The sequence below is a fragment of the Apteryx mantelli genome, chromosome 1 (genome assembly GCF_036417845.1).
Source record: "Apteryx mantelli isolate bAptMan1 chromosome 1, bAptMan1.hap1, whole genome shotgun sequence".
NCBI lineage: Eukaryota > Metazoa > Chordata > Aves > Apterygiformes > Apterygidae > Apteryx > Apteryx mantelli.
In genome coordinates, this window is record NC_089978.1 from 204,924,532 (window position 1) to 204,944,932 (window position 20,401).

Here is a 20,401-nt window from a genome sequence, read left to right on the forward strand (position 1 = left end):
AATTGCCTCATATTGACATAATTCATTTAATTTGGGAAAAAATCATTTTATTTGGCTTACTACAACACATTGAGTTATATTTTTCTTCTCTCTGAAGAAGAAAATGTTTAAAGCAGTTACTCTAAAAGAAATCTTAAGACACTATCCTTTAACTGCAGTGGATGTAAAGATTCATGATATTCCATAAACATTTGACAACAGGAAACATGCCATTAATTCACCAGCTTTCTAACCCCAAGAGCCATTACTAGAGCTATTACCCATTATACCTAAAACACACTAGAGGAAACAACCAAGCCTACAAGTATTTTTCTTGGAACTACAAGCTCATCATTCTATCAGGTACAAACAAAAAAAGTGTAAAATCATTATGCTAGAAACATTAAAGGAGTTCAAAATTTCTCTGTATGCATTATTCATTTTTGATACAGCTGTTATTTCATTGAGATTACTGTAAATCACTATGTGAAGTGATGGCCTGCATGAACAACTACACGATAGATAAGATAAACTAGATTTACATGTTTTATATTTCTACAACATAAAATCCTTGGATAATTTAACTATACAAAGCTGGAAAATTCTTTCAAAAGTATAGATTCACAGAACTGCAGCTCCCCCAACAGCATGTTATAATGCAGGCAGTACATATAGAAAATAGCTTTAATAAGGGGCTTGTTATTACTATGGCAACCACAGCAACTGGTTTCCAAAATGAGTAATAGCTCTGTTAGGTGCTTCATTAAATTTTTTTTCAAGCAAACACTGACCTTAATCTTCTCAATGCAACAAAGACTTATTCTGAATGCATGCAGAAAACAGAAAATAAAGTCCAATACAACGTTGTAAATACGGGGTAAGACCCTTTTCAGGACCCTCTTTAGGAACGAACAGGCAAGTTTGCCTCGTCAGCTATTTCATGCAAACAGCTGGAGAAGCAGAAGTAGATGAGGTTGCTGCTAGAAGGTAAGAAATAGCATGTGAACAGAAGATTAGGAAAATAAAAGCAAAAGTAAGATTAATAAAACCACTAAGAAAGAATTGCAACAAGTAAGGATAACAAGTAAGGATAACAATAATTATCAAAATAGCTAATGGAGGACAACTATTCTGGTAGAACATTTTAAATAGTGTTATAGTTTTCCATAATTCTCCTCCAACATTCAATTTCTGAGTATCACCAACTATTTTTACGTTCCCTTTAAAGCCATTGAAACAGCTTCTAACAAACTTTCTTTACAGGGATAAAAGAATAGGAAATATCAGGTACAATACGAGTTAAACAGTTAAACATTTAAAGTTAACAGGTTTTTTGCTCCTATTTGGGCAGAATATGGAATATTTAAAAAAGTACCTCTCTCCCTCTCCCTCAGTAGAGAGAACTTGTTCTGTTTAGCGCAGACCTCCAAATTTTGCTGTCTGTTAAGGAATCATGAAAAAGATCCATTTATTTGTGAAGAATCACAGAATCGCTGAGGTTGGAAGGGACCTCTGGAGATCATCTAGTCCAATCCCCCTGCTCAAGCACGGTCACCTAGAGCACATTGCACAGGATTGCATCCAGGCGCGTTTTGAATATCTCCAGAGAAGGAGACTCCACCACCTCTCGGGGCAACCTGTTCCAGTGCTCTGTCACCCTCACAGTGAAAAAGTTTTTCCTCATGTTCAGATGGAAGCGTCTGTGTTTCAGTTTGTGCCCATTGCCTCGCGTCCTGTCGCTCGGCACCACTGAAAAGAGTCTGGTCCCATCCTCTCGACACCCTCCCTTCAGATACTTGTACACGTTGATAAGATCTCCTCTCAGCCTTCTCTTCTCCAGGCTAAACAGGCCCAGCTCTCTCAGCCTTTCCTCATAAGAGAGATGCTCCAGTCCCCTAATCATCTTTGTAGCCCTTCGCTGCACTTGCTCCACTAGTGCCACATCCCTCTTGTACTGGGGAGCCCAGAACTGGACGCAGTACTCCAGATGTGGCCTCACCAGGGCTGAGTAGAGGGGGAGAATCACCTCCCTCGACCTGCTGGCAACACTCTTCCTGATGCAGCCCAGGATACCATTGGCCTTCTTGGCCACAAGGGCACATTGCTGCCTCATGCTTAACTTGGTGTCCACCAGCACTCCCAGGTCCTTCTCCGCAGAGCTGCTTTCCAGCAGGTCAACTCCCAACCTGTACTGGTGCATGGGGTTATTCCTCCCCAGGTGCAGGACTCTGCACTTGCCTTTGTTGAACTTCATGAGGTTCCTCTCTGCACACCTCTCCAGCCTGTCCAAGTCTCTCTGAATGGCAGCACAGCCCTCTGGCGTATCAGCCACTCCTCCCAGTTTGGTATTGTCGGCAAGCTTGCTGAGGGTGCACTCTGTCCCTTCTTCCAGGTCATTGATGAAGAAGTTGAACAAGACTGGACCCAGTACTGACCCCTGGGGGACACCGCTAGCTACAGGCCTCCAACTAGACTCTGTGCCACTGATCACAACTCTCTGAGCTCTGCCATTCAGCCAGGTCTCAATCCACATCACTGTCCACTCATCTAACCCACACTTCCTGAGCTTGTCTATGAGGATGCTATGGGAGACAGTGTCAAAAGCCTTGCTGAAGTCTAGGTAGACAACATCCACTGCTCTCCTCTCATCTACCCAGCCAGTCATTCCATCATAGAAGGCTATCAGATTGGTTAGGCATGATTTCCCCTTGGTGAAGCCATGCTGACTACTCCTGATCACCTTCTTGTCCTCCACATGCTTGGAGATGGCCTCCAGGATGAGCTGCTCTATCACCTTTCCAGGGATGGAGGTGAGGCTGACTGGCCTGTAGTTCCCTGGGTCCTCCTTCTTGCCCTTTTTGAAGACTGGGGTGACATTGGCTTTCTTCCAGTCCTCAGGCACCTCTCCTGTTCTCCATGACCTTTCAAAGATGATGGAGAGTGGCTTAGCAATAATGTCCGCCAGCTCCCTCAGCACTCGTGGGTGCATCCCATCAGGGCCCATGGATTTGTGGGTGTCAAGTTTGCTTGAACGATCTCTAACCCACTCCTCCTCCACCAAGGGAAACTCTTCCTTCCTCCAGACTTTCTCTCTTGCCTCCAGGATCTGGGGCTCCTGAGGGCTGGCCTGAGCAGTAAAGACTGAAGCAAAGAAGGCATTCAGTAACTCTGCCTTCTCTGCATCCTTTGTCACCAGGACACTCACCCCATTCAGCAAAGGGCCCACATTTTCCCTAGTCTTCCCCTTGCTGCTGATGTATTTGAAGAAGCCCTTCTTGCTGTCCTTGACATCTCTCGCCAGATTTCATTCCAAACAGGCCTTAGCCTTCCTCGTCGCATCCCTGCATACTCTGACAACATTCCTATATTCCTCCCAAGTGGCCTGTCCCCCTTTCCACTTTCTGTATACTTCCTTCTTCAGGTTGAGTTTTGCCAGGAGCTCCTTGCTCATCCATGCAGGTCTCCTGCCTCCTTTGCTTGACTTCCTACTCATAGGGATGCACCGCTCTTGAGCCTGGAGGAAGTGATGCTTGATTATTAACCAGCTCTCTTGAACACCCCTTCCTTCTAGGGCCCTAACCCATGGGATTCCTCCAAGGAGGTCCCTGAAGAGGCCAAAGTTTGCTCTCCTGAAGTCCAGGGTTGCGATCCTACTTGGTGCCCTGCTGCCTCCTCGCAGGATCCTGAACTCCACCATCTCATGGTCACTGCAGCCAAGGCAGCCCCCGACCTTCACATCTTCCACCAGTCCTTCTTTGTTTGAAAGTACGAGGTCCAGCAGCACACCTCTCCTTGTTGGCTCCTCCACCACCTGTGTCAAGAAGTTGTCACCAATGCTCTGCAGGAACCTCCAGGACTGTTTGTGCCTAGCTGTGTTGTCTTTCCAGCAGATATCGGGGTGGTTGAAGTCCCCCGTGAGAACCAGGGCCTGGGATCGTGAGGCTACTTCCAGCTGCCTGTAGAAGGCCTCATCGACTTCCTCATCCTGATCAGGTGGCCTGTAGTAAACACCCACAACAGTGTCACCCATGCTAGCCTGCCCTTTGATCCTTACCCATAAGCTCTCGACTCGCTCTTCATCCACCCCTAGGCACAGCTCAATACATTCCAGGGGCTCTCTCACATAAAGAGCAACTCCACCACCTCGCTTTCCTGGCCTGTCTTTCCTAAAAAGCACATAGCCATCCATGACAGCACTCCAGTCATGCGAGCTATCCCACCATGTCTCTGTAATGGCAATGAGATCATGGCCCTGCGACCGCACACAGATCTCTAGTTCTTCCTGTTTGTTCCCCAAGCTGCGTGCATTGGTGTACAGGCATTTCAGGGAGGTGATCGAGCATGCAGGTTTCCCAGGAGGGGTGCAAGAGGGTCCTCCATAGCCACATCCCATGCGCACTTCCCTGGCTGCATTCACCTGTTGGAGGCATCCTGACTTGAGCAGTCTTTTGCCAACTACCCTGGCACTATAACTCTCCCCTTCCCCCGTCCTTCCTAGTTTAAAGCCCTCCTTACCAGGTTGGCCAACCTGTTGGCAAAGACCCGCGTGCCCCGCCTCGTGAGGTGGATCCCATCTCTCGCCATCAGTTGTCGATCTTCAAACAGGGTCCCATGGTCGTAGAAACCAAAACCCTGTTGCCAACACCAGCGGCGCAGCCAGTCGTTAACTTGGAAAGTCCGTCTCCTCCTCCTCTCATCCATCCCCCTCCCTGGCAGGATTGAGGAGAAGATGACCTGGGCTCCCAGACCCTTGACCACCATCCCCAGAGCTCTGAAATCCTGCTTGATGGTCTCCAGTTTGCCCTTGGTGTCATTGGCACCCACATGGAAGAGCAGCAGTGGGTAATAGTCCGAAAAATGGACGAGCCTAGGCAGTCTTTGCATGACATCTCTCACACGAGCCCCCGGCAGGCCACAAACCTCTCTAGACAAGAGGTCAGGTCGGCAGATAGATGCCTCCGTCCCCTGCAGCAGGGAGTCCCCCACAACAATCACCCGCCGCTTTTTCCGGGTGTTCCGGCAGGGCACAGGGTCTGTTGTCCCAGGTACTTCCCTGGCAGCCATTCCCATCTCCTCCTCATCCTGGAGGGCACTAAACCTGTTCTTCAGCTTCAGGTCTTCAGGAAGAGTAGGAGCCTTTCTCCTCCCACGAGCAGTGACCAGTTTCCAGCCTTCTTCTACGATGTTATGATATACCGTTTCACACGGCACAGAGCCCTCTGGCAACTCCACTGCTGCAGAGGGTTGGGACTCCTGGAGCTGCACAGTCTCCGAGAATACCCTGTCTATCTCTTGCTCTGCTTCTCGGATGCTGCGCAGCCTACTGACCTCCTCCTGTAACTCCCTTACCTGACGACACAGCTCGCCAACAGCAGCACACCTCCTGCAGGAGAGCTGGCTGCCAGCCCAGGCCTCCTGGAGAGGCCCCAAGCACTCCCTGCAGCCTGAGACCTGTAGAGCCGCATCTGCTGTCAGAGGGTCGGTCTGGGTCCAAGCCTCTGACACAGCAACTCCAACAGCCACTGGGGAAAGCACTGTGCGGCATGTCACGACCATACTTGAGGAAGCGTCCACCACAGGGAACAGAAACGAAGGTACCTTCGTGCATCCCTTCTGCGCGCCCTTCTGCGCAAACTGCTGCCTCTGTTCGCTGCCTCTGTTCGCTGCGCTCTGTTCGCTGCGCTCTAGGACTGGCTCTTATACAGGCCTCTCCCTAGCACTGACTCACAGGGTGCTTGACCGCCCTAATCAAGGGCCACTGGGATCAAAGGCCCCAACTCCCTCTGGTCAGGGGCAACCCAGAGAGCTCGTTAGCAGCAGCCACTCCTAGCTAGAGCTTTTCCCACGAGCTTTTCCCAGGAGAAGTCAAGGCCTCCTGCAGTTGTCCTTGCCTAGCTTCCCCTTTCCTGTTCACAGCAATCACCTTCTAGGTCCTCGGGGGTCCTCAGAAAGCCCACAACTTCCAACAAGATCCTCAAGTTCTAGTCAGAGCCCAACCACTGCTGCGCAAACTGCTGCGTCTGTTCGCTGCCTCTGTTAGCTGCGCTCAGAGACAGGTAACAGTTAACAGTTAACTTGAGGATCTTGTTGGAAGTTGTGGGCTTTCTGAGGACCCCCGAGGACCTAGGAGGTGATTGCTGTGAACAGAAAAGGGGAAGCTAGGCAAGGACAACTGTTAACAGGTAACAGTTAACTCTGGACCAGCGTATGTCATCCTCTTTTGTTTTAACCTCTTTTTTAATATAAAATATTCATATGAATTTGGAACAAATAACTGTGGCATAAAGTTATTTATTGTATTATTAAAGCTTCATAGTACCAAGAAAAGAATCTTACAAAGCAAACCAAGTAAACAGATTTAAGAAACACTATTGCAATATCTACATTCGAAAATACAATCTAATTGATATTAGTTATCAAAACATAACATAGGAACCCTTTGTAACTTTTTATCACTAAATATACCTTAAGGTAACTCAGTGTGCCTGGGAAGTTATCCAATATCCTATTCAAAACCATTTTAGACATTCATGTGGAATGGCAACATCAAACAGGTTTTGCCTTTTTTGTTTTTCCTCGACTTTTATAGAACTAAGCTTTATCATCTTACTAGGTGAATGGAACATACCACTACTGCTGGATTTGTTTCTCATGAAATTATTTTTTGACTTTCATAGTGAAACTATAGTAGAAGAAAGCCACAAATAAAATAACCAAGATTTATAGATACACTTCTAGATACACAACCAAGCTACAGAATTCATGCAGTTATTTTATTCACAAGATCTAGCACTAGAGAGCTTCCCCTATTAAAAATCTGTAAATCAACCTTATTTTCCATATAACAAACAAAGACATCCTTTCTTTCTATCACATCCCTCGATATCTTTTGCTTAAGAGGAAAGCTGCTAATAAACTCCGCAGCTGTACAGAATAGAGAGAGTCCTGATGAGGCAGAGAACTTCCCATGGAATACCCCGAGCGAGCTGGGGTTACGCTCTTGGATCACCACCTCCACATGAATTCAATGTTAGGCTTGTGAAAGCCAAAAAACAAACAAACAAAAAAAAAAAAAACACACACACAAAAAACAAACTAAGAATAAGTATACAGTGAGTTCCCCCTACCTGCAAGAAAATGTAAGAAAAGAGAGATTTTCACTATTAAGAGGCAAACAACCAACAGTAATTTGCTGAGACAAAACGGTCTATTTTCCATTTTGTTTTAATGGCTTTTCTATAAAATATTTAACTCCTAGAAAAGAAGTTAAAAATAAAGAGATGAAGAAACTATCTACATAAGAGGTAGTATACTCAATCATGAATTCTAGATTTAATTAAAGCAAGACTATGAGACCAAAGATCTCGCAACAGCCAATTATATTTTGAGTGTAAATGATGTATGGAAGTCTTGAGCTATGAGCTAAAAAAGCAAACAAGAAAAAGATCCAAAAGGCTATCTTTTCAAGCTAAATCACCATGGCCCAAAATGGTGTCTGTTCATTTAAAGCAGCTTTGTAAACACACAAAGATGCAATCAAATTAAGCCACACAGAAAGTAACAGCAGGTAATACAAGACAGCAAAACCGCCACTGAGTATAAACATGGGTAAATCAGCTGAAATATTCAACAGAATTGGTAAAGGAAGTGGAAGAAAAAAAAAAAGAAAAAAAAAGGAAGTTTTCCAGTACAATGAAGATATTAGAGCACAACAGGACAGAAGAAAGTTAAGGATTCTTTCCATACACAGTAAAAGGGGTCATTAATAGTCAAAAACAAAATTGTCAGTAACCAGCAACAAAAATCTGACAAGCTTATCAGACTGGGAATATAATGTCTTACTATGTCAATACTTATTATGTAGTACAATGACGATTATGTCAATTAAACACATCTTGACAAAAAAGAAAGATATTTTCAGAGATCAACTATGCAGAAATACCCTTTCAGTAATTATTTCAATATATTATCATCCAGTTACAACAATGAAAAATTATGATTAACATCTATAAATTGAAATATCCCTGTAAAGCCACAATCAGAATAAATGTAGATTATTATATAGAACTACAAGTTATGAGACCGAGCTGTAGAAAATAGGAAGACAAAATACTAATCCTGCAAAAAGCAATCAACATAAGAAAGCGTTTAAGGGTATTTAACATGAATTTCTTTTGAGAGATTTTTAATTAGAAAAAGAAGAAAGATGGTCTAAAGTCTACTGATAAAGTACTGCTTTTATTAGTCTTGAGTATTAGCTGAACAGGCAAGCATGTTTAGCAGATAAACTGACTAGAACAGGAATCAGAGGATACACTTCTGGGTGATAACAGTTTGAAAAGATAGATATGATTAGTGGCCTGTCACAAGAAGCAGTGGTAGGACACATTTTGTTCACTTTATACTATATATCAATGAACTGGAAGAAGAATATGCACCAAGGTGATCAATTACAGATGATTCAGAACTGCAGGGGACAATAAAACTCTAAATGACACGGAAGGACCAGGAACAGAGAGAGATAAACGGCTATGCAGTTCAGTGCAGAGAAATTAAAGATAATAAGACTGGGAACAAAATTAATCAAACTCATTTCAATTAATATATTTTGCAAAGTTATTGAATCTTTTCAATAATATCAGTTTGACAAAAAGTTTTAAAGGACATAACAGATAGCTGTTATAGAATATGACCCATAAAAGAAAGATAATTGCTGTGTTCAATCAGGTTTAATATAGATCTTAGAACGTGTAAACAACCGTAAGCACCAAAAAAAGGAATACCTACTTTTCAGGTTGCTTCAATAATAGAGATGACTGCTGTGGTGGAAAGAAGATACATCTGCTGATTTTCCTCCTGAATATCCTATCTAGAGAACCACTCAAGTTCTTTTACTGCAATATAAGGAGGCAACTAGCTATTATAATAAAATAATCTGAGATTACAATCTTTGAGAAAATTCCTGTGAAGTTAAGGCACTAATTTTTGTCATCAGATTAAACAAAGGTTCAGCTATTCTTTACATGTTATTTAAGTCTTTACACTGTTATCTACTACAATAGCAAATGACTGGCTGGGAAAGAGCACCACAGTCAGAGGTATGCGGTGCTCTCTATAAAGAAAGGTTTTCATTTCAGCAGTTTTGTTAGAACTAGTAAAAAGCATATATGGTTTGAAAAAGGGTAATGAGACAGAACTTTTGATGATGAATATAGGATACATCAATATTAGTAATTTAAAATAGGAATGATTTACCATTTTCACGAGTGTGTTTATAGCACTTTTTATTACTTTTACCAAGGTAGTATGCTAAAAAATATGATAATTTGTTCAGATTGGAATACATTGTGATTAAGTAGAAAGAAAAGTCATTTTGAGATTTAAAACAACAGAACATCTTAAAAGACAAGTTGTTTTCACCTCGAAGTATTTAATATACATGTACTACATTGCATAACATTACAATACTATGAAGTTATATTAAATCAACACAATACTGTACACTGCTGGTTCCTGAATGTCAGAAATGTGTATATCCAAAACAAATAATTTGCATATTCATTAGCTCTAATGTGTGAAAAAGGCACAAAATTACTTGTTTTGAAGATAAGGAGTGTTCTAACAAGCCATTCTTTAAAGTGATATCACAAAACCCATCGTACGCCTGCCATGTTAAGATTACCAGTATGCAATGACTTGTTGGTAGTTAGAAATTAGTCTGATTTTCCTCAATATAGTTCACTTATTTATTTTGCTTATATTGTTTTTTCTGGACAAACACAACTCTCTAAAACATTGTGCAAGACTACTTAAAAACACATGTCCAACAAATTTTATAGAACTAAACCTAAATTGGAAACTAGACGGCATAGTGGTACTGTCCCTCTTATATATGTAATCTGTTGAAGGAAAGAGTTAGAGAAAGTTCTTCTCAAAGATAGCTTCCCAATGCTGTTTTGTTAAAGCCTCGTCCCTCCCCTTTAAGCAACCAATTGTTTGCAAAAGATCCTGGAAGCAAAACAAAAAGAGTACATCTCTGTTCAGTAATGTAAGGTCTGCTGCAAGGAAAGACAAGGCCTGAAATGGAGTAAATCTACACTGAATTCACTGCAAGGCAAGAATAAGCACAAAGCAATTAGTGCACTGTAAATTATTCTCTTTGAGTAACCTGGCACGCGGTATCAACACTGGAAGACTATGCAGACACACAGGCCCTACAATCTATTCAGTGGTTCTCTACTAACCATTGCTGTATTGCCATCTCCAGGCTGATCCTTCTTCCTGAAGCTGCACCCAGTACACTTCAATATGATCTATTTGATGTGGGCTGGCCCCAAATCCCTCTAACTAAAACTGCTTCTTACAACAGTTTCCTTCCACCAGCGCACATTTTCTGACATAACATGATTCAACTTGCATAGCAAGTTTCTTTTTGTAATTGTAATTTTATGAGATTATCTTCCCATTCTTTGCATTATATTAATACTTGGAGGTGTATTGGTGGGGTTTTTGAACACTTCTCTCCTGCAGCATGAATCATATCTAGAAGTATCATTTCTATAGAAACTGTTTTCTTTTTTTTGTTTTGGCTTTTTGTATAGCTAACTACTCTTGATATCCAATTTACATTACCTCTTGTGTAAATGGGAAAAGTGTAATAACAGCATAGCAATAGCCAAATACAAAGAGCTAAAAGGAAATAAGACATATTATTTGCATCTACTTAGCATGCAAACAACAAAGATGCCTGCAGGACAGAGTAGAAAAGTGGATTAGGAGGACTTAGGGGAGGAATCAGAACAACTACAAAGGCAATTAGAAATTACAAGAGTGAGTTTATTAGTTCAACTGTATAAAACATATATTAAAAAAATCAGTCACAGGCACTGTCGAGCCACAGACATAGGCTCTTTATTCATAAGTAAGAGTTAAGAAAACAAATTCTTTTCTTTTATTTCTAATAACTATATTCAGATGCACACAGACAAGAAAATATCAATCACTGGCAGTTCTGGGCTTTTTTCTTCCTTTTCTGGTTTACATTCTTTATTTTATTCTCATCTCAAATTGTGTCCCACTCTTATAACTATTTGTGTATGTAAGTGACTACTGGATAAAACTGTATACAGAAACTCTGAGAATGGTGCTGTCACTATACACTTTTGTAATAATCGCCAGAGGATTCAAATCCTGACTACAGTCTATTTCTTGCATCTTACTTCATTCAGTGTGTAACTGATGGGGTTGATGGAATCTACCTATTTCTACAGCTTCACAATATCCAACCTATAGACCAAAGCCAGACTCCAAAATCTGCTAGTAGACTTCAATGGCTAAAATAACCTGCACTTCCCAATTTATATGCATGGTCCATCTTTTTGAGAACTCTTGAGTTTTCTGGCGAAAGAGAACACACTCTTTCACGCTCTCTAGTTGACGTACAAAACTAACATTGCATTTTACAATATATCGGCTAATGATTATTCAAGTGTGACTGGAAGGATTTCAAGGTCAGTTGTACTACTTTGTGTTCTTAGTCTTGTGTTGATTTCTCCCGTTTTGATAGGAGAAAAGACTGGAGTTGAAAACGTGCATGTCATTGTTTCAGTTCCACAGCTTATTATTTTTTATATTGCTCTGGAAAGACCTGTTGCATAATCTCTCTCAACATATGGAAATCTACCTCAAGAAAACAAAGTCAACAGGAATGCTTTGCTGCTGTTACTACTACTATTTTCCAAGCAAAGCCAACATTACTATATAAGATCCAGAAATGAACAGAAATTTTTGCTAAGATGTCTTCAAGATGACTGCCTGCTAGTTCAGACCATCATGACAAACAACCCCACCATTTGCGGCTGTATCACATAACAAAAAGACCCACATGTACCACAGCACAACATACGTATGCACACAAAAAGAATGAGCCAGCTACAACAGAATAGCTAGCTGTTACCTCTTTACTCGCTACAAATCTTATCTTGGAGCCCGGTCTCTAGCTCTACCTTAGTCCATTTTCAGCATTTTCCGGAACAAAAAATTACACAATTTCCCAGACTCCTAACATTATTAAAAATCAAAAATCCTTTATAAAGATCATCTTTATTGTAACATGGAGCTAGAACAAACATCTCCCAAAAAATGAATATATAAAAACGAAGGCACACCAGATTCTGATGAGCTCATATGGTCATATGCATATACACATATGTATGTAACTGTATATATGCATGCACACACATACATGTGTATATTTACACACACATATATATACACACATATGCCTATAAACATACACTCACACCTATATCTCCCCTACACACACACACACATATCTATATATTGCCCAAGCACTAACAACACATATAGCTTTATGATCATCAAGAATTTGTCTGTGGGCAATAGCTAGCTCATTTTTAACTAAGAAAGATCATATAAAATACGATTATATATCATTATATACTTACTAGAAAATGCTACTAGAAATATCCTAGCTACAACCAAAAGCCAAAACATGTGCATCAGAAATTCAAAATTGGACTTAAAATTATAATTCACACTAAACATCAAATTCTGCACTGATTTAAGTTTGTATACCAAGAGAATCAATGAGCAGATGTAAAAAAGGCATTATTTTGTGGCAACTGCTTCAAAAAATACTGAAAGCATATTATATGTTTCGCATTTTAATAAAGCCATCCATAACTATATTCAAATTTTATTTTCCTATTCATAGTCCTATGTGAAATTTAGGAAGTTCAAAAGGGAAGCAAAACAAAACTTAGATTAGTTTAAAAACAATAATGAAAATCTCACTTTAGCCACAATGACTGCAATCCTAAGAACAGTGTAAATTCTCCTTCCTTCCCTTCCAAAATGTTTTACCTTTATCTTTAAATTTGACTAGTTGGGAAAGTATTTCTATCTAATAAGGTATTAAAAGTCAAATGGATAGGTTTAAACTTATCTTAACTCTGACTTTTTAACCTTTTGTAACCAAGTTTTCTATTATGACAATATTCTGTTCAAAAAATAAATTTAAAAAAACTAACTTTAATTTTGAATTTTAACATCAGCCACTATCACGTAGCTCATAACATCTGTCAGATCACAAAGGGAGAAAAAGTGATGTTGGATTTTAATTTTTAAGCTTATATGAAATATGGAATTTTTAACACCTCATAGTTTATTTACAGTTCCATTTTATCAGAATGTCCTATAACTCACTGAAGTATTAAATCTGGTCTAGTTATCAAAAGTACTGTTTCTGAAGTTCTACTCTGCTGGCATCAATCTCATTAAGACACAGCACAAAAAGAAAAAAAAGCCACGACTGATAACATATTGAAGAAGCCTCATGACAATTGCTGTACAGAGAAGTGTCAATTCAAGAACTACAAACATGCAGTTTCTACTTCTTTCCACAAGTGTTTCCTGCAGATATCTTCCAGCATGGTATAACTCAAAGTCATCTTGTTTATTAATTATTTTGACATAAACTCCTACTTCTAAGTGACTAAACAAGTTATCCAAATACAGTGTGCTATTTCTAGTCTCTCTAGATTTTCACTTGGGTTGCAAAACCACTTGATTCTGTGATAGCCTCTCAGCAGAAGTAGCTGTAACTTCAGCACTGAGGCCTAGAAGCAGTCAAACACTGCACCACTCATTTTTCATACTCCAGGAGCAGTTTTAATCCGAGAATTATCAGATCAGCACTTATTTATATTTATCTTTCAGCAGTTAAAATCTAATGCACAAAAGAAAGTCTGTTATCTGACAATAAAGTTGTTTTCATATAAACATATTGTCAGCATTCACGGATTACACCTAACTACTGTATCAGCTCATGAACATGAAGAATGCTCACTGTGAAGACAGGTAGTAATACTTCAGTGCCTAAGCATTTTTCGCATTCATTTTCATAAGCATAAAAATCACTCTTATACTGCATGCTGTTCCATTATCAGGCAATAATATTAAACTTGGCTAATTCTGCGTTGTTTTTTCTCCAGAGGTTAGTCCAGTAGAAAGAAATAATGTGAGAAAGGACAGAACATGTAACATCTAGGTAATACAAAGAACTCATTAACAGGATGCATGCAAATTGCATATTATAAGCATAAATAAAGCAATTATATTTTGTCCTTCTTTAACAAAGTCAATTCTAAATGTCGAAGGGATTACATTTTAACCAAACCATTAGGCAAAACAGTATGTTAAACAACAAAGTTTGAGAGACACACAACAGAGTTATTTGGATGGAACTCAGATTCTTAGATGATTCATAGATACTCACCAAGATCTGTGTTAGGGCCAGCCAGTAGCTGCTTAAATTTGTCTAATCGGGATGCTTCTCTTTCAGTTAATGCAGGAGTAACTGAGGTATTATGGTCTATCATTCCGCTCACCAAGGGAGGTGTGGAAGTTTGTGGAAGGGACTGTGATCTCTGCATGAAAGAATTTTCACTGGCATTATCTGAAGGGAAAAAGCAGCATATGTTAGCCTCAGGCAGTGAGGAGGCTACTAATAACTTGAGTTTATTCTGATTCAGTGAATTTACATAGAATTACATTTTGGAGAAAATTCTCTCAAGTATAGCTCAAGTTTTGAATTTCAAATGACACAGGATTAGCAGGAGCAGCATTCTTCCTTCAAATAGTGCTCCACAATTAAAACACATCAATTAGAGATCATACCTTATTTAAATGCTAAATCATATTAACAGTAAGGAAACTTATTTCTAAAATCCCAATGCTATTGAAGGGTGTTTCCCTACCAGCCCTACCATTGTTAAAAAAGCTGAGAAATCATTGTAAGTGGTTGCTTTAAAGTTCATACAGAAAACACAGACCAGATCACATGAGGATGCACTTCCCAGTCCACATGAATGGTTTCTCTCATTTTTCAATATACTTTATACAGTATTGTTCTCAAAAGAAAATAAAAGTTAAACACCAGGAACACGAGAGTTATTGTTCCAAGGTATTTAATAATCACAGTATACAAGCACCCTACTTCCACAAAGCCTACTTGTACATGAAAGAACATTATCAAAAGCTTCATATAAAAGCAAATGTTTGCCCTGAATGTAGAGCTGAAGTTTTGGTGAAGTTACCAAAAGGAAGGCAAGATGAACAACATCATAAGATGTTACTGAACTAGCTTATAATCATTTAATAATTCCCAGGATCTTCAACTAAGACTTGTAACATTTGTTTGAAAAGCATTTTAATAATAAGTTTTCCACAGTTGTACAAATATTTTAAAACTAATTGCATAAATTGCATATGTTTTGGTGCAGTTAACCATTAAATTATGCTCAATAGTACAACTTCCTCCCAAAACCAAAGATGTATTAAAACTGAAAATAAAAAAAAGTTAATTATTCTTCCCTCCCCCATGTATTTCTCACACACATACTTTAAAGTTCAGTATAACACGAAGCATCTCCCTCAAATCAATTAATATTGATCATCAATATTTTCTTCTGGTATTAAGAAAAGTTTAAGAATGGGTTAATTCCCTAAAAGGAAAATATAACTACCTAAAATGATTTTCAATGTCTTTTTTCATTTCTTAACATACCTGATGAACTTGATGTATGACCTTCACTGACTGATTTAACAAGCCTATTATCACCATATGCAATTGAAGACAGCTCTGAAGATTCCACTTGTTTTTCTTCCTGTAGCTGTTCCTCCTGCAATTTATGCTGTTCTTGTAATTTGCTGTGATTCTGAATTACTTTGTGAGCTGTTTCCATGACCACTTCAGTATTTAAGTTTTCGGCAGCTATTGCTAAGAGTTCATCATCATCATCCCCAAGATCCCAAGCATCACTTGTGTTACTTTCAAATTCTTGGAAGGTGCTGACTTTCTTTAGTTTTACTGGAGTGGTAGGTGGTTTTGAAACTGTTTTTATCAAGCTGTTCAAAAAAAAAAAAAAAAAAAAAAAAACAACAACAACAATATTTAAAGAACTGGTAATGAAGTAAAAGCCAAAAAACCAGAAATCTGGGCTTGACATTCTGTAGATAGCAACTGCTCAGCTCCCTCTATGAATATTGCTGCTGCTTCCAACCACGATAGCATGTAGTGGAAAATTTCCAAAAACAGAGACAGGTAACCTAACTCTCCTTGGCTTTTAATGGAAGCTGAACAGATCCTTCCCTCTTTTGTGTCTTGAAAAAATACACTTTTTCAGATTTGCAATTTGCTACTTGATAAAAACTAAATATTATGTTTTTCAATAGGTCCAAAAAGAATAAGAAACAAAAGCCCAAAGTCAAAATAAAAAGAATATTACTGGAATAATTTATAAGATAAAAAGGACACATTTTAGTTTTCTTACTTCATGAACACCTATAGAGGTTTCAGGCCTTTCAATGCAATTGCTCTGTAACAATACACGAGCAGTAATCAAATCAAGTCTAGTCCTAAGTCATCACAAGCAATCACATAATACAATCACTGTCATAAACAAGTCAAGTTCCATTTTAAAACTCATTAAATCTATCATTCCTCCCACTCAGGCATTCTAGCAAGAATCTGCTTCAGAACTTTATTCTTCTTATAATCAGGATATTTCCCCCAGTTACTAGTTTAAATGTACCCCAACAAGCTCATAACCTTTTCTCCCTCTGTCAACACACAGTGTATGAATAGACGAATTAAGTATCCCTCCTTAGCTTAGCACTTGTCCTCATTTACAGTAATACAAAGCTATCACATCTCCTTTCAGTCTTCAGCTAAATCAGGCATTAAGCTGAATCAGTCTCCCAGTCACCTCTTAAAAAAAAAACTGCCATTCACTTAATCATCCTTTATGATTAGCCATTTCTTTCCACCCATACTAGTTTAATCTTTTTCTGTTAAAGCAAGACAGCCAGAAACATCATTGGCAGCCAGAGACATCAGAAAAAGTTTTCACCAAGGCCTGATGCAATGTCAGTAATGTTACTGTTGCAGGTTACTGGGAATCTCTTTTTCAAGGGGTCCTACAACATCCACCTTTTTCCCTGACTCATCATTATCATTTAAAATAGTAAAGTCTTTCTCCTCTTCTGTTACATTTCAAGCAATGAGGTTCCAGTTTTTGTTACTGGGTCTCTCTGTATAATTGCACATTTTGAACTAATTCATCCCACATCTTTTTCTTCAATCCTCAAGGTCACATATTTCAACTGCCTTCAACTCCGTATCATCTGAAAAATTAACTAACATTTGCTTGTTTCTTGTGACTTTCCAAACCAGCCCCTGAAAGACTCCACTAGAAGTACCACCTCCAAGCTAATACTTTTCCTTCTAACATTAATGTTTTTCCTCATTGCCTTTAGTGATTCATTTACCAGTTGTACAATTTTCCCCAAATTCTCATTCACCACCATTTTAACAGTAATACCGGTTTTAAATGAGCTGTGACACGTACCAGCAAGCCAGAAACAACTTTGTCCTTGACAAAAGTTAAAGCAAACTATTTCCAAAAAGATCAAAAAAAAAAAAAAAAAAAGGAAGAGCAAAACTTAAAAAAGCAGAAGCTGTCAGAATGCAGTAATTCATTTTGCTAGACACCTCAGCAGTAAGGAGATGAAAATTGTTCAGTTGCATTAATTGTGGGTTATTAGCATGAAAAATTTTTTTTTGGCTATTAATGATTTTTAATATAATTTTGCCATTTTCATGTGTAGTGTGTTCTGATATCCAATAATCATAATCTGAGACAATAAACTTTTAAATGACTTCAAAATCTCTCCTATCCTACTTACAATCTTCTCACTCACCAGCAAAATGCCCACCTTTAACTCAAAATGATCTATATTATAACCTGAATCACTTCAGGACTTGCTCTTAACAGCTTTCTTTTATAGATAGAAAAAGAAATAAGCAGTCCATCAACAGGGAGATGCATACAGGAAAGCAGCTTACACCTGAAGTGTAAACTTCACCTGCTGAAGATTAGTATTTACCATACAGTTTTAATGTATAGGGCACTGCAAACAGACAACAAAAATTCACAATCTTTGTCAGGCAAAACACTGAACAGCTTATTTGCTACTCTCAAATGGTAAGAATCAGGAAGTCACAAATGAGAAGCTAGAACAGAGAAGTCAAGATTACGACAAAAATTGGAAAAGGAAGATTACCAATAGCTTTTTAGGCAACAAGGAAGAAAAGGAGGAGAGAAGTTAGAGGATACAGAAATTACCATGCATATTTGAATATTAGCCTAACTTACGTTCCATGTAATAACGGATCGAAAGGCGGATGTTGAGCTCCATACACATGTTGGATACTAAGGGAAAAGAAAGAGTTATCACAAAAATAATACACAAAAAGCCAACCATTTTTTAAGTAAATAGTAACTAATAAACTGAACTAAAAGAAGTTTCAGCAGTTTTCCATTTCAAAGAACCATACTACTAAAAAATAAAAAAACATGAAATTAAAGTATATACTAAAAAGTAATTCAATAAAACACTATATTTGCCAAACAGGATCTCTTTTTAAGGGCTAGGCAAGCTTAGGCTGACTTATTTTTTCTGGCAAAGAATTAAAACAAGAAAAAAGTTAACTCCACAATAAGAATCCACACTGCTTTTGAACTCTTTCACATTTCTGATTTATCACTTCTTCATTTATCTTTTGCCAGAAATAAAATATAACTTCTCAAAGACTTGTTGGTAAAGATTTAATCTTCTCTATATCCTTGTGGCCCAAAATCTAATAGGTCAGTTCCTAGCAGTTATTAAAGCACAAGGCTAGTAAACTTAAAGAAAAAAGACACAATATACAAAAGATGGTGTTTTAGAAAAATCTAAGTCATAGGAATATTAAAAAAGCACTTTGAAATAACTAAGCTTGTAACTACAGATTTGTTTACTACAATCTCAATATTACAAAAATGCATATTATCATGTCAGCAATAAAACAATCTCTTCAATATAAAAGTTAACTTCCTTCAAGGTTTCAGCTACAAAATTATTTAAGACAAAACTACATGGAAAACAAAGCAAGATGTGTGGCTTTATAATACAAAATATACAATTATACAAATTACTGGTATAAAACTCTCCTGTTGCTAGACCTTATAGCACTGCATGTAATTTGCTCCTGTTACAAAACCTGTACTAAAAACCACACATAAGGAAATAAGCATGACCCATGACAAAAGAAAAGCAATCTCAAGACCATAAACAAATCCAATCTTTGTAAACTGAAACAGAACCAAGCCAGAGAGACTGCAGTCATAATAAAACTTAAAAGAGGTTTAGATTTATACTAAAGAGGCAGTATTAACAGTTACAAAATTAACCATAGAGATGACTGAGAATTGTGGTTCATAGTCTCTTTGACTGTATGTAATCTCATGCAAATCAAGAAGTCAATCCACTGTCAATCTTCCCACATGACTGTACGCCCTCCACTGTCAAGTGTCTGTGGGCACTTTCCTGAGCTCTATGATCGTATGAGTAGGTGTCACCACTCACCTTCTACTTTGGCATACAAAGGGATTCTACCTTTTCCTTCAAACACTCTAAGAATGAACAGGAAGGGAATCCACCCACACTAAAAACAACAACCCCCACCACCACCACCACATTCTCCACTGCTTCCCCATTATTGCCAATGCCTGCAGTTACCTGCAAATTAAATAACTGGAACTATTCATAGACCTATCTACATAAGGGAGGAGAGTCAAAGATGTATTTCACTCCCAAAAGGATTTAGTAAAACTACAGAATAAGAAGTTAAGGAAGACAAAAACAGTCAGACCAGAAAAATTAGTTTGTAACTAAAGAAACAAAATCACTACTGATTAGTTCTTATGAATAACAAAGACTGGAAGAAGTTAAAGCACGGTCAGAATTATTTTGCTGATTTTAAGTAAGTAACATGAAGTGTAAAGTTACCTTTACCTCAAAACCAAGAACACACATTATTCTTACAGAAAGAGTGTAAGAAACAGAAATGTACTCTATTGTGTGGACAGTTTAGGGATGGGGGAGGGCTAGTAATGTTAAATAATCATCCAAACATGAGTTCTGGGCCTGATGCAGTAGTCAAAAGGGTTAATGAGATTCTTGGATGTATTTGCTGGAAATTTTTGAATAGGAGAATGTTTTTGTAGCTCTTAGCATTGATAAAATGACTGGGTCTACCATTCACACTTCAGGAAAAAAGTGGAGAAACTGATGGTATTTCAAAATAGACTGCACGGGAAACTGCACTTTATAGTAGTCTTACAAGATAAAACTACTCAAATTCACAAAGAAAATGCTAAGTTGTTAATTAAACACTGTAAACCTTGGTCATTGAACAAAAATAATACACAGTTTTCCCATTTTTAACAAGATTTAACAACTAGAAACTGAGACTACCCTAGAAACAAAGCTTTCTATTTTTTTAAGTTACTAATTT

The 20,401-nt window shown here is 38.5% G+C and overlaps 1 protein-coding gene across 5 annotated transcripts in view; it reads right to left on the minus strand.

The window, feature by feature from the left end:
* TBC1D22A (TBC1 domain family member 22A) overlaps window positions 1–20,401 on the minus strand; it is a 200,173-nt gene that overhangs the window by 178,836 nt on the left and 936 nt on the right. For all 5 annotated transcript variants that reach the window (XM_067315862.1, XM_067315871.1, XM_067315852.1 and 2 more), the window contains exons 2-4: window positions 18,219–18,275; window positions 15,569–15,909; window positions 14,279–14,458 (exon numbers count right to left, since the gene is read on the minus strand). In XM_067315862.1, coding sequence (XP_067171963.1) covers window positions 14,279–14,458; window positions 15,569–15,909; window positions 18,219–18,275 — 578 coding nt within the window. The remainder of the gene's footprint in view (window positions 1–14,278; window positions 14,459–15,568; window positions 15,910–18,218; window positions 18,276–20,401) is intronic.